This window comes from Lipophrys pholis (genome assembly GCF_963383615.2).
Source record: "Lipophrys pholis genome assembly, chromosome: 8".
NCBI lineage: Eukaryota > Metazoa > Chordata > Actinopteri > Blenniiformes > Blenniidae > Lipophrys > Lipophrys pholis.
In genome coordinates, this window is record NC_137630.1 from 32,080,386 (window position 1) to 32,095,136 (window position 14,751).

Sequence of the window (14,751 nt, forward strand, 5' to 3'; positions counted from 1 at the left end):
GGATCATAAATGTAATAATAAACATATAAGACGTTGTTTTTATGAAAAAAGGGAGAATAAGTCCCAGACGAAAAGCTTTTAGGAATCTATTACCTTGACAGACATTGACTGGCAGAGAGCATGGTTATTACGTCCCAAAATCTAATGGATTGGTCCTTGGATGATGACAAAGGAAGATTTCTTTCAATTCAGGAGACTAGTTTTTGCAAAAAGTTGATAAAATACATACAAACAAACCGAAACAAATAGATAAATAAATGAATATATAAATAAATAAATATATAAACACACGCGCAGCCCAAAACATAACCTTCTCGGCTAAACTTTCGTTGCTCAGGTCAAAAAAAGTAAAAAAACAAATCGGCCGCCATCTTTATGGAATAAACGACATTTCCCATGATGCCCCGCGGCCCCACAACAACAGCCTGGAGGGAGCAGCAGCAGCAGCAGCAGCAGCATCCGGAGGAGAAGCAGGAGGACACTAGAGTCGGTTTCTCCACATCGATGGACGTTTTCGCCGCAGCAGCTCCACGACTGACGGACAGACATGGCCAGGGACCCGGAGGTGGAGCGAATCGCCCTCAAGCTGGAGAAGATGGTGCAGAAGAAGGACACGGTGAGTGTGAAAGACCCCGGGAAAGTTCTGGAAGCCGGCGGAGCAGCGACACACACCTGCCAACGATCCACGTGATTCACCTCACACAGTTACAGTTGAAATAAAAGACGCGTTTTTGAAGTTTTGCACAACTAAAACGTGGGATTGCTGTGCTTTTTAATCACATGTTGAAAACTGACAAACCAAATCATCCACGTTTCTTCTAAACAGCTGACTCAGGGAGGAACCAGGTGACATCATTATTTAGACTTTTATTTATTACTCAGGAGAAGAATGACCAAAATAACAAAAATCAAATGTTAATGGCAACTGGGACGTGGCTACATGGGATGAGGGGGAAAAAGACCCGGTGACAAGAGAAAGATCACATACAAAACCAAAAATCTAAATTAAACTATGTGTTTAGTCTCTAATACTAAAAATGAACATAAATCATTTAAGAGGGAATATCGATGAAGTGTTGTTTTGGGAAATATTGATATGTACTTCAGTATTTTTGCAGAGCCCTCCTCGATGATATGCAGCCCTAAATATAAAACATTCATTTAAAACCACAGTGAGGATTATGCATTCAGGAGTGGAAGGAAGAGATTCTATACTTACGGTTTAAGTAGAACCAGGACTAACGTCTACTCACTTCACCAGCTGGGAAAATCCAGATTTTTATCATCAAGCGGATCCGTTCATTTCCATACGACGAAATGCAAATTCCTTTAATATTCCAAAGAGAAGAACAAACGTTCACTTGCTGACCCCAGCCAACAGAAGAAACATTTTAACCACATAAAAACACATAAAAGTACCAAAAAGTGGTACTGTTGTGTACCGGTATCGATTCCCAGGTACCGGGTATCGGTACTGTACTGGTTCAAATGTGAAAGGTACCCATCCCTACGGTGCTCAGACATTTAAAGTTCTCCTCCTCCTCCTGTTCACCTCCTCCTCCTCCTGTTCACCTCCTCCTCCTCCTGTTCATCTTCTCCTCCTCCTGTTCACCTCCTCCTCCTGTTCATCTTCTCCTCCTCCTGTTCACCTCCTCCTCCTGTTCATCTTCTCCTCCTCCTGTTCTCCTCCTCCTCCTGTTCTCCTCCTCCTCCTCCTCCTGTTCTCCTCCTCCTCCTCCTGTTCACCTCCTCCTCCTCCTGTTCTCCTCCTGTTCACCTCCTCCTGTTCACCTCCTCCTCCTGTTCACCTCCTCCTCCTCCTGGCCCTCTTCTGCTGCCTCATTGTGGGAGGAGTCAAAGGGAGGGCCTACCTTGATTGGGATTGGCTGAACCCCCGATGACACTATATAGGGTTTGATTTCTGATTGGCTGCTTGGAGCAACACACTTTTTAAAACCTGAAACAAGCCAGGGACAGAGAGGACAGACTGTCTTCACTTCTGGGACGTCAGTCCAGGTATGGGGACGTGTAGTACTGCTGGAGAACCTTTAGGAAGTGGAGTTTCAGAATATGAGCCTTAAAGATGCAACTTTTCTGAAGCATTGCCACTGAGCATGGTAACCACGTTGGTAGTAACTAGTTGTTCTGCACATGCTCAGTAGACGGACAACAAGAACAATGGCGGTAACGTTCTACGTTCCCAGCCTGTGGTCTTGGACCACCCTGGTGGGGGTCAGAGGTCATGGAGGCTTTCCCTGCTCTCAGGTTGTCAACATTAGATTTCCACTTGGCAGAGAAGGACCCGATCGGCGTTTAAAGACGCTGGAAACTCTGGTATGTTTGGTTAGAGTGGGCGTGTGAATGTATTTTAAAACATTTTGAGACAAATACAATGAAAATGCAAAATATGGCGGCGGTAGTTTTCCAGCGGCGGCCGGAGCGTTCCCGCCGCCGTCCAGATGAGACGAGCTGTTTGTTCTCGGCCCACCACAGTTATGCTCAGAGGTTATCGGAGTTATGGGGGGACGTTTCTTTCTGCTATAAACTTTCTGGCCTTTCTCCTCCGACATCAACAAAACATTTTCATACACAACTGTGGCCCCTTGCAACTTTTTCTTTTTTTTTTATTTTTTTTTTTGTTGTTGTTGCTGGCGCTGCTCTGAGCTCCAGAGACGATTGTGGTGAAAATCCAGGAACTCAGCAGTTTCAGAAATACTCGCGTCAGCCTGTCCGACACCAACAATCACGCTACAGTCAGAATCACTCATGTTTGATGTGAACCTCCCGACCTCCCATGTATATCTAAAATAATCTGCTGTGCTGCTGAGGCATCGGCGTGGAGATAGTTGTTGCAGGAAGAAGCAGACGCTCAGGTGTTCCGTCTTCACTCTCTCAGTTCATTGGGAGTTAAAGAACAAGAAAATACTCGATTACTCATCTGCTCGTTCAGAATTCCTCATTTCTTTTGCCGACAAATCACCTTTTTTTTTTTTGCTCCTTTCAAGCATGAAAACTTTAAACCCTGAACATATTTCTGTTTCCAGAACGGCGCTCTGGACCTGCTGAAGGAGCTGAAGAGCACTGAGATGTCCCTGGAGACCCTGCAGGTACCCCCCCCCCCCCCCCCCCCCCCCCAACAGGCTGGACTCCAGATATTTAGCTTCTGCTTCCTCATCCCGCGTCGTGGAAAAGCAGATTTCTGGTTCTCAATCACGAGTCCAGTTGTTTTGACAGCAAAATGTCCTGAAATTCAAAGTTCAAGTCCTCCTGCAGCCTCGGAGATATTTCAGTTCCTCTGTAATTTGGAGGAAAACAAAACATTTGCACGTAGAGTCCAGATTGAGCCGCAAGCTGCTGGTGCCTGAGAATACTGTGCTGTATTACAGTACTGGTACTGAGTCAGCGCTAAACGTGGGTCTACTGAGTTCTCACCTCTGCTGTGTTTAACGTTCAATTTGCTCTTCGTCTTAGTCGACTGAGGACCAACTAGATAAGTTCTGTCCAGCTATGATCCGTATTCTGAATGTAATGATGTTTTCATCAGCAAAGTCCAGAGAAAGTCCAATATTGAGCCTCTCATTGCAGCACCAAGCGACAAAAACATGCAGAGCTTCACAATTTCAGGCCCCGTTTACACGACGACGTTTTCAAGTGGAAACAGAAAATTGTTATTTCATTTATTAGTTTATTTGGACGGAACATATTAATAAATCATATTAATAAACAACCAAATTCTTCACCAGGTAAATAGGCCGGATTTAGCACGAGACTAATTTCCATCCGTCGTCTCACATGAAAGGTTATAACAATCCAGCTTGTTGGTTTTATTTTGACAGTCACCGTAATAACAATCCAGCTTGTTGGTTTTAATTTGACAGTCACCGTAACAACAATCCAACTTGTTGGTTTTATTTTGACAGTCACCGTAATAACAAGCCAGCTTGTTGGTTTTATTTTGACAGTCACCATAATAACAAGCCAGCTTGTTGGTTTTATTTTGACAGTCACCGTAATAACAATCCAGCTTGTTGGTTTTATTTTGACAGTCACCGTAATACCAATCCAGCTTGTTGGTTTTATTTTGACAGTCACCGTAATACCAATCCAGCTTGTTGGTTTTATTTTGACAGTCACCGTAATAACAAGCCAGCTTGTTGGTTTTATTTTGACAGTCACCGTAATAACAATCCAGCTTGTTGGTTTTATTTTGACAGTCACCGTAATAACAATCCAGCTTGTTGGTTTTATTTTGACAGTCACCATAATAACAATCCAGCTTGTTGGTTTTATTTTGACAGTCACCGTAATAAAAGTGTGTGTTTCAGTGCTAAAACTAAAAACAGCACCACCTAGTGGTTCAACATGAAAACGGCATCATTTTCAGTGCTTTTGCCGTTTCCGTGGAAACGTACATCGTTTTCAAAAACAATTCTGTGTAACACGAAAGTTTTCGGAAACACAAATAGAAAAATGATGTTTATTTATGTGAAGCGTCGTGTGAGCTGTCGCAGGTAAAGTAACAGAACTCTGGATGAATGGCGCCTCTCTCCTCTCACTCCATCGCCTCTCTCCTCTCACTCCATCGCCTCTCTCCTCTCTCTCCTCTCACTCCATCGCCTCTCTCCTCTCTCTCCTCTCACTCCATCGCCTCTCTCCTCTCTCTCCTCTCACTCCATCGCCTCTCTCCCCTCTCTCCTCTCACTCCATCGCCTCTCTCCTCTCACTCCTCTCTCTCCTCTCACTCCATCGCCTCTCTCCTCTCTCTCCTCTCACTCCATCGCCTCTCTACTCTCTCTCCTCTCACTCCATCGCCTCTCTACTCTCTCTCCTCTCACTCCATCGCCTCTCTCCTCTCACTCCATCGCCTCTCGCTCTGCAGGCCACCAGAGTGGGGATGTCGGTGAACGCAGTGAGGAAACTGAGTTCAGAAGAGGAAGTTCAGACTTTGGCCAAAGTCCTGATCAAGTCCTGGAAGAAGCTGCTGGGTAGGTGGTGGGGGTGGTGGGGGTGGGGGGTGGTGGGGGGTGGGGGGTGGTGGGGGGGGGGGGGGGGGGGTGGTGGTGGTGGTGGGGGGGGTGGGGGGTGGGGTGTTGTGTGTGTGTGTGTGGTGGGGGGGGGGGGGTGGTGGTGGTGGTGGGGGGGGGGGGGGTTATGGTGTTGTGTGTGTGTGTGGGGGGGGTGGGGGGGGGGGGGGGTGGTTGAGTGTTGACAGAGATGACCAATATGTGTCTACGCTCGTCCCCACCTGGAGGTGGACTGAGCAGAATCCGAACCAGAAGCTCGTTTGGGTTCTATATGTCTTGTGATTTATGGTTCAGAGGGGAAGTCTGAGGAGAAGCAGAAGAAAAAAGAAGGTTCTCCTGTCGGGGACTCGTCTTCCTCCAACGACTCTGCTGGCAGCAAGAACAGGTCAAGAACAAGACTGTCTTCAGTCTCTGTCCTCATGACAACACTCCAATGTCTGCTGTCTCTCTCGGTTTTCTCCTCAGCAGCCAAAAACCTGGGGAGACCCCAAACACTCCCCCCACCCCCGCCTCGGCCCCGCCCACCCGGGTCACCTCCTTTCCTCCGGTCCCCGTCACGTCCGATGGCGTGAGGAACAAGTGTCGTGAGCTGCTGGTGGCGGCCCTGCAGACGGACGGTGAGGGAACCGGCTTCTGTTTCCCTTTTTTTAAAATGATAGAACGCTTGAATGGTGCCGGTCTCTGTGGAGGCTGCTGAGGCTGAGGACACTGGGACGGACAAACCTGGTGCCGGTCTCTGTGGAGGCTGCTGAGGCTGAGGACACTGGGACGGACAAACCTTCAACCTCGAAAAGAATCCGCCTCACATCTTCACTTGACCTTCCACCATCTCTAATGGGGCTTTTACACTGGTCCTACTGGACTTTTCCACTTCCTGTTAGTACCAGGTACTGTCCTACTACCAGGTACTGTCCTGCTACCAGGTACTGTTCTGCTACCAGGTACTGTCCTGCTACCAGGTACTGTTCTGCTACTAGGTACTGTCCTGGTACCAGGTACTGTCCTGGTACCAGGTACTGTCCTGGTACCAGGTACTGTCCTGCTACCAGGTACTGTCCTACTACCAGGTACTGTCCTGGTTCCTCCTCCAGGTTCCCAGCGAGCTGAGGCCAGTACACAATGTGACGTCAGCAGACGGCAGCCTCTGATTGGCCGGAGCGTCACGACACAGATGAGTCAGAGGGCGTCTCGTTCTGCCGCCATTTTTAAACCCGACCAGAACCAGAGAGACGCTCAGAAATCAACGAGTGACAGTGAAGCACCATCGCAACGATCCACATTTTGTAATATTATTAATAAATATATAAGAATATCTACTATTTGATTTAATATTTGAGCTGATATCCAATAGACGTTCGCTCTGCATCATGTCGGGGGGGTTAGTTGAACACGACGGGGAAAAGCTCAGATGGCTCCGCCCACACTGGGGTGGTACTATATTGTGATGGAAAACGAACAAGTAGAGTAGAGGCGAGTAGGGCTAAGTAGGAACTGGTGGAAAGGCGCCATAAGACATTGGTCTGGTGTCCTGGGTGGAGTCCAAGGTGTTTCTTGCGGTTCTTCCTGCAGTGAGCCTGGTTCTTTACTCTGAAGACGCTGGTTCCGTTATGTTCTGGAGCGAGAGTCAGTGAATCACAATCTGAGGAGACAAGATGTTCACTACATAGTGAAACGCTCAAACGCGCCAGAGCGCCAAATGAAAGTCAGAATTTCTGTAAGTCTTTAAAACCAGCGTTCAGACTCTGGCGGACCGCAGGAAGTCGCTCTGGGTCGCTGAAGAAGAGCATCGGGTATCATCAGTTTGCTGAAGCTCAACGAGAAATGATTTCTAGTTTGTAATGAAAAGTCCTAAAGATTCATGATTCCAATCGTATCTGTTGGAGCGGCGATGCTCCTGCCAGCTGTTTGTTTGTTTGTTTGTTTGTTTGTTTGTACTACCATGTGTAAATGTTTTACTGGTTTTAATGTGGCGGCTGAACTCTGCCGTGTTTCAGACGACCACCGGACCATCGGGGTGGACTGTTCCTACCTCGCCGCTCAGATTGAAGACGATATCCTTTTACGTCAATCCTTCAAACTGGAGACGTGTCATGTGGCGGGCGGGTCGCCGCCGCAGGATCGGTTCCAGTGCGGGACAAGCTGGGCCCTCACCGGGCCGTGTCCGGTCGGTACCGAGTCGCACAAGGAAGGGAAACAAAACAAAACGACTTTCGTCACGTCTCTGAAGGGACACGTTTGTTTTTCTGGTTGTTTCTTCGAGGACGTCAGAGGACACGTCTTCAGTCGTGTAACGCTCGTGTCTTTAGCTCCTCTGCTGACTCGCCTCAAAACTTTTACTGAACTTTATTTATTTGAACGATGTTTTTCTCGCTGATCCTTTTATTTTCTCTTCTTGCTTGAAGTAGATCAGTTAGCGTGACGTTCGTTAGCCTCGATAGCCCCGATAGCCTCGTTAGCCCCGTTAGCCTCGTTAGCCTCGTTGGCCTCGTTGGCCTCGTTAGCCTCGTTAGCCTCGTTGGCCTCGTTGGCCTCGTTGGCCTCGTTAGCCTCGTTAGCCTCGTTAGCCTCGTTGGCCTCGTTAGCCTCGTTAGCCTCGTTGGCCTCGATAGCCCCGATAGCCTCGTTAGCCCCGTTAGCCTCGTTATCCTCGTTGGCCTCGTTGGCCTCGTTGGCCTCGTTAGCCTCGTTAGCCTCGTTGGCCTCGTTGGCCTCGTTAGCCTCATTAGCCTCGTTAGCCTCGTTAGCAGTTAAAAACCAGAAGATCATTTTCTCGTTGGCTTTTTTACTTTCAGTTCCTGGATTCCAGCCAAGATCTTTTCTTTTATTGGACTTAGTCGGTGATTTAAACTGCAGCACGTCCATCTTGTCTTTCATCGGTCCTTTGGGGAAACTGATTCTGTCTTAATCTTTAATTGAAACTTGTTCTGCAGCCGGTTTGTTATCTTGTCCTCTGTTGGACTTTGTTACTAACTGGACCATCTTGTCTCTTGCTTGCTGCTACTGGAGTTCAGGAGATAACTCCGTTGTTCTATCGGACACACTGTGCGCTTGGTTGGGCTTTGCTTGAGCCTTTGGCGACGTGCCAAACCGTCTTCCTCGAATCCCGATGTTTTGGTCACGCGGCTCTTTGAGCGACTGTTGACAATCGGTGGACGTTGTGACTCTTGACTGCTCACCACAGATTTACCAGGAGTTTAAGTCCACGGACGTTAAATACAAAACCCGCCTGCGAAGTCGAATCTCCAACCTGAAGGACCAGAAGAATCCCGACCTGCGACGAAACGTCCTGTGTGGAAACATCTCGCCTCAACGCATCGCCTCCATGAGCGCCGAGGTCAGTCCTGCAGGACGACACTCCTCATCAGGGGATCGAGTATCATGGCGGCAGCCTGCAGGAGAGTTTATTTACTCTATTCACTGGAACCCCACCTCTGCCTGCCCACGTGATACTTGGTTCCAGGTAGATTCCCATGGTTCCCTCATGGCCTGCTTCAACTCGCCGGTTCACAGTCCAGGCTGCCGTCTCTCGCCACGCTGTGTGGACATGAGGACGGTCTGGAACCTCTCCTGTAAGGTCGACGCCACAGAAAGACGTCAGAAATAATTTGGCCTCAAACGGTGACCCGAGGCGTTTATAGCTGCTGTGATGTGCCTGATGGTTAGAGAGTTTAGATCTTCTAGACGTCCCACTTTGCCCCATTTATTTATCCTTTCCTGTTTATATTGATTTTCTTTTTTTAACTTATTTTTCTTTATTCTTAAATAAATACAATTTATACCAGCTTATTATTATTTTCTTTCAATCTTTTTTGTAATTTTAGCTATTCTATAAATTTTTTTAACAATTCAATCTAATTTAAAATATTTTCCTTTTATTTTTTCTTTATAAAAAATTTTTTTCAATTATTTTTAACTTATTTTTCTTTTTTCTTGAATACAATTTATACCTGCTTATTATTATTATTATTTATTTATTTATTTATTTTGTTTTAGATATTTTATCAATTTGATCTGATTTGTTTGTTTTAATGTTTTTTTCTCATTTTAACCCAGAGACTAGACCTAGAGATCAGTGTAGAGATCGAATGAAATGGAAATAAAAAACAAGATGTTTACCTACTCGAGCCGCTCCGGAGGAGCCGAAGAGCCACGTGAGGCTCCACAGCTTGCTTCAGTGAAGAGGGAAGGTGTGAATGAATGAGTGTGTGTGTGGCTGCAGGAGATGGCCAGCGCCGAGCTGAAGCAGATCCGAGAGGCTCTGACCAAAGAGTCCATCAGGGAGCACCAGCTCTCCAAGGTGGGAGGAACCGAGACCGACATGTTCGTCTGCAACAAGTGTCACGGGAAGAACTGCACCTACACGCAGGTGAGGAGCCGCGGCCGGCCGGCCGCCCGCCCGACCGCCGTTCCTCGACCCGCCGCCAAGCCGCTCTTCTGTTTGTGTGTTGCAGGTGCAGACCCGCAGCGCCGACGAACCCATGACCACCTTTGTTTTGTGTAACGGCTGCGGCAACCGATGGAAGGTGAGGAAACGCCACCAATGTCTGGCAAATGTTTGAGGCTAAACACGGAAGGGAGGGGCTGAAAGAAGAGGCACGCACAACTGTTGTACTTGTACTTTGTTCTCAAGTAGAACTTCCTGCAACGTCTTTAGTTTTCACTTTTACTCAAAGACGGTCGTCTGAGTCGCTCCGCGTTGTAACGGAACTCGCCGATGGGATCAGTCGTCCTCGAGCTGCAGGAGGTCCATTTAAGGCCCCGAGTGAAAACGCTAAACTTTCCATTGTTTTGGGTTTTGGGCTTCGTTTACACGACGACGGTGCTCAGAGCAGCTGCTACGGATCACGCTCACCACGGTGGTACAAACCTGTAGTTCTGCACATGCTCAGTAGAGACCATCAGAACAAAGTTTCCTCCCTGGTGTCATGACTCCCAGTCCATATTCTCCTGGACTTGGTACTTTTATTTTGACAGTCAACATAATAACAATCCAAATTGGTGGTTTTATTTTGACAGTCCCCATAATAACAATCCAGCTTGGCACTTTTATTTTGACAGTCACCGTAATAACAATCCAACTTGGTACTTTTATTTTGACAGTCATGGTAATAACAATCCAACTTGGTGGTTTTATTTTGACAGTCACCGTAATAACAATCCAACTTGGTACTTTTATTTTGACAGTCACCATAATAACAATCCAACTTGGTACTTTTATTTTGACAGTCATGGTAATAACAATCCAACTTGGTGGTTTTATTTTGACAGTCACCGTAATAACAATCCAACTTGGTACTTTTATTTTGACAGTCCCCATAATAACAATCCAACTTGGCACTTTTATTTTGACAGTCATGGTAATAACAATCTAACTTGGTGGTTTTATTTTGACCGTCACCGTAATATCAATCTAACTTGGTGGTTTTATTTTGACAGTCACCGTAATAGCAATCCAACTTGTTGGTCTGTCCACTAGAACGTCCGTGTTCTCCCAGTGTTCATGTTTAGAGCTTGTTGTTCTCTGTTTGTTTGTTTCTGTACTAAAACAACCAGCGGGTCCAACTAGTGGCCCGACAGGGAAACTACATCGTTTTCAGCTTTTCTTGCTTTTCCGTGTAAATGCTCGCCGTGTAAATGCAGAACTCTCCCGAACCTAAAACGCGAAAATGATTGCATTTTGACTGTAAAGGTAAAAAGGTTTAAGACGTCAGAAGTTTGAGGTTTTCGTGTTAAACGGAGCCTGAAGGAGTCGATCGCAGAGACTTTGGGTTTTTGTTCCACATTTAAGGCCAGAATTTAAAGTAAGGATAAAAAGAGATCAAGTTCAGAGAGAGAAATGTGATGAAAATGAATAAAGCATTTCAAAACCTAAAAGAAAGAAAAACAATTACTTTTTAAAAAAAAGTGTCATCCTGAAGAAATCACCTGATTGTCGGTGCTGGAAACAGTTTCACCACCAGGTGGCAGCAGAGACCAACACTCCAGTGTTTCCCTTCCTCTTGACACTTTACCTGCTCTCTCTCTCTCTCTCTCTCTCTCTCTCTCTCTCTCTCCCCCTCCCACCTTCCCTCCTCTCTCCCTCTCCCTCTCCACCTCTCTCTCTCTCTCTCTCTCTCTCCCCACCTTCCCTCCTCTCTCTCTCTCTCTCTTCCCACCTTCCCTCCTCTCTCTCTCTCTCTCTCTCTCTCTCCCTCTCTCTCTCCCCACCTTCCCTCCTCTCTCTCGCTCTCTCTCGCTCTCTCTCTCTCTCCCCACCTTCCCTCCTCTCTCTCTCTCTCTCTCGCTCTCTCTCTCTCTCCCCACCTTCCCTCCTCTCTCTCTCTCTCTCTCGCTCTCTCTCTCTCTCCCCACCTTCCCTCCTCTCTCTCTCTCTCTCCCCCCTCCCACCTTCCCTCCTCTCTCTCTCTCTCTCTCCCCACCTTCCCTCCTCTCTCTCTCTCCCCACCTTCCCTCCTCTCTCTCTCCCTCTCCCTCTCTCTCTCCCCCCTCCCACCTTCCCTCCTCTCTCTCTCTCTCTTCCCACCTTCCCTCCTCTCTGTCTCTCTCTCTCTCTCTCTCTCTCTCTCTCTCTCTCTCTCTCTCTCTCTCTCTCTCTCTCTCTCCCTCTCTCCTCACCTTCCCTCCTCTCTCTCTCCCTCTCCCTCTCTCTCTCCCCCTCCCACCTTCCCTCCTCTCTCTCTCTCTCTTCCCACCTTCCCTCCTCTCTGTCTCTCTCTCTCTCTCTCTCTCTCTCTCTCTCCCCCTCCCACCTTCCCTCCTCTCTCTCTCTCCCTCTCCCTCTCTCTCTCCCCCCTCCCACCTTCCCTCCTCTCCCTCTCTCTCTTCCCACCTTCCCTCCTCTCTCTCTCTCTCTCTCTCTCTCTCCTCACCTTCCCTCCTCTCCCTCCCCCCCCCTCTCTCCCTCCGTCCTCAGTTTGTTTCCTCCTCGGGGGTCAAGGTGAAGCCAGTTGCTGTTGTTTTGAGTTCGTCACTCTGTAACTTTAACACCAAAAAGCTCTAAAGCCTCTGACTCCTTAAACACTTTTACTTTTGTTCAAGCGACAAAGTTTGATTCTATAACGACTAAATTTAACCCTTTATTCTCTGTATTTCTTTCAGTTCTGTTGAAGACTCGTGTCCGTCTCACACACACTCACTAAAACTATTTAAATCTGGATGTGTAGGATTTAATTTTGTACGATTTTCTTTGTATATTTAAGAAGTGAAGGCTGTAATATATTTCCCAGTTGATGATGTGTATTTAGTTTATTTTGTACGGAGCGATTCTAGAGTTTAGTTCTGGAGTGGCCGGAGCCGCTGGCTGCCTTGTGTTTCACACATATTCTCACCTGAATGACGATGATGATGATGACGATGATGATGATGCTGATGAAATTAAAGTTGCTCTTTAGTTACGTGTTTTTGTCTGTAATTAATCTTAGTTGGTGTTACATTCTATGTTTATTCTACAACCAAGTTCACATGTTTTCAAGTGAAAAAGCTCCAGTGTGTTCTGGGTCCTGCAAACACAACTTTTTGAAAGAGTTCGTAACAATCCGCCTGCTGTGTGGTTTCATTACAGAAACAGCACCCTCTAGTGGCCCGACATGAAAACCTCATTGATTTCAGTCGTTTTCAAAACGTTGCTGCGAAACACCAGAATGATGCGTTTTCACACGAGACGTTTGAATCTGCAAGTTGCAATGAAGTTGTGAAGCTCAGTTTGGCAAAAAGAAAAGAAAAGTGTGGGCCGGGCCGGGCCAAGTGTGGGCCGGGCCGGGCCAAGTGTGGGCCGGGCCGGGCCAAGTGTGGGCCGGGCCAAGTGTGGGCCGGGCCAGGCCAACACTGAGCCAGACTAGACTAACTGAGCAAAATAGTAAAATAATGAACATCATTAGCATGTTTTTATTGTGCAAACGTGTTAAAATCCACCCATTGATTCATTCAATCGTATTCCGTGACGAATAAATAATCTCACCTGGACTCCTGGCTTCTGATTCTAATTTACTTGTTTAAAAAAACCTTTTTGGGTCAAGAAAACACGTGTAAATTTGTTTTGACGCTCGTTCTGGTGGAACGCTCCAAATGTAAATGTCACTTTAATGGGCGTGGCTTGTTGCGCGTAGCCACGCCCACTCACTGAAACCACGCCCCGAAATGAATGTGGGCGACTGCTGGAGATCAACGTAAGAAAATAATTCATCATGAGAACTAAATCCTTACTCAACACAAGTTGTGAGGACTTTATTTTGAAGGAGTTTAAACCAAACTTCACGTCTGCAGAGAAAAAACTGAATAAACTGAAATCAACCAGCGTTTGGGTGAAACGTGGCGTCGTCTGCTGACGGGCGGTGGAAAGTGGAGAGACCGCCCATGTTTGTTGTGGAAACAGGCGAGCGTTAGTCCGTACATCAGCATGAAGAGACGGGGAGAAGAAAAGAGGGAGGAGAGACGGTCGGGCGGGGTCCGGGTCTGAGTCACCACGCTCTGGACTCCGCCCCCCCCCCCCCCCCCCCCCCCCCCCCCCCAGAGGGAAAACAGACCGGAGTCCTGCAGTGAAGACATCTGATTGGACAGTCGGGAGTCTCAGTCCGCCGTGAAACACCACATCCAAGTGGTTTCATCATTTTGTTGGAGATTAATTAAACATCAAATACTTTTATAAATCAACATATTTAATTAACATTAAGGAACAAAACATCCATCTTCTCCCTCTTCTCCGTTCCCGGGTGGTGGTGGTGTCAGTCTGAGCACCGTCACCCAGATCACATAGCACCATTAAGAACCTTCCTGCAGGTGGAGAGCCCACGGGAAGGTGGAGAGCCCACGGGAAGGTGGAGAGCCCACAGGATGGTGGAGAGCCCACAGGAAGGTAGTGGGTGGAGAACCCACAGGAAGGTGGAGAGCCCACAGGAAGGTGGAGAGCCCACAGGAAGGTAGTGGGTGGAGAACCCACAGGAAGGTGGAGAGCCCACAGGAAGGTGGAGAGCCCACAGGAAGGTGGAGAGCCCACGGGAAGGTGGAGAGCCCACAGGATGGTGGAGAGCCCACAGGAAGGTAGTGGGTGGAGAACCCACAGGAAGGTGGAGAGCCCACAGGAAGGTGGAGAGCCCACAGGAAGGTAGTGGGTGGAGAACCCACAGGAAGGTGGAGAGCCCACAGGAAGGTAGTGGGTGGAGAACCCACAGGAAGGTAGAGAACCCACAGGAAGGTAGAGAGCCCACAGGAAGGTAGTGGGTGGAGAACCCACAGGAAGGTGGAGAGCCCACAGGAAGGTGGAGAGCCCACAGGAAGGTAGTGGGTGGAGAACCCACAGGAAGGTAGAGAACCCACAGGAAGGTAGAGAGCCCACAGGAAGGTAGTGGGTGGAGAACCCACAGGAAGGTGGAGAGCCCACAGGAAGGTGGAGAGCCCACAGGAAGGTAGTGGGTGGAGAACCCACAGGAAGGTAGAGAACCCACAGGAAGGTGAAGAGCCCACGGGAAGGTGGAGAGCCCACAGGAAGGTGGAGAGCCTACAGGACGGTGGAGAGCCCACAGGAAGGTAGTGGGTGGAGAACCCACAGGAAGGTAGAGAACCCACAGGAAGGTGGAGAGCCCACAGGAAGGTAGTGGGTGGAGAACCCACAGGAAGGTAGAGAACCCACAGGAAGGTGAAGAGCCCATGGGAAGGTGGAGAGCCTACAGGACGGTGGAAAGCCCACAGGAAGGTGGAGAACCCACAGGAAGGTGGAGAGCCCACAGGAAGG

The 14,751-nt window shown here is 48.0% G+C and overlaps 1 protein-coding gene across 1 annotated transcript; it reads left to right on the plus strand.

Annotated features, from left to right (window-relative positions):
* Positions 1-476: 476 nt before the first annotated feature.
* tcea2 (transcription elongation factor A (SII), 2) lies at positions 477-9,611 on the plus strand. Its single transcript, XM_080469943.1, has 9 exons — positions 477-616; positions 3,045-3,107; positions 4,880-4,985; positions 5,319-5,409; positions 5,490-5,641; positions 7,019-7,077; positions 8,206-8,358; positions 9,244-9,390; positions 9,476-9,611. The coding sequence occupies exons 1-9, from the start codon at positions 548-550 to the stop codon at positions 9,581-9,583; spliced, it is 948 nt and encodes a 315-aa protein (XP_080326069.1). The 5' UTR covers positions 477-547; the 3' UTR covers positions 9,584-9,611.
* Positions 9,612-14,751: the final 5,140 nt, after the last annotated feature.

What these genes read in the sequence shown, in the direction of transcription:
- tcea2 (XM_080469943.1), top strand. Translation starts at nt 548, where the DNA reads ATGGCCAGGGACCCGGAGGTGGAGCGAATCGCCCTCAAGCTGGAGAAG. An exon ending in GGCGGCCCTGCAGACGGACG is followed by an intron (nt 5,642 to 7,018) that starts GTGAGGGAACCG and finishes GCCGTGTTTCAG; the next exon opens with ACGACCACCGGACCATCGGG. An exon ending in CCGCTCAGATTGAAGACGAT is followed by an intron (nt 7,078 to 8,205) that starts ATCCTTTTACGT and finishes TGCTCACCACAG; the next exon opens with ATTTACCAGGAGTTTAAGTC.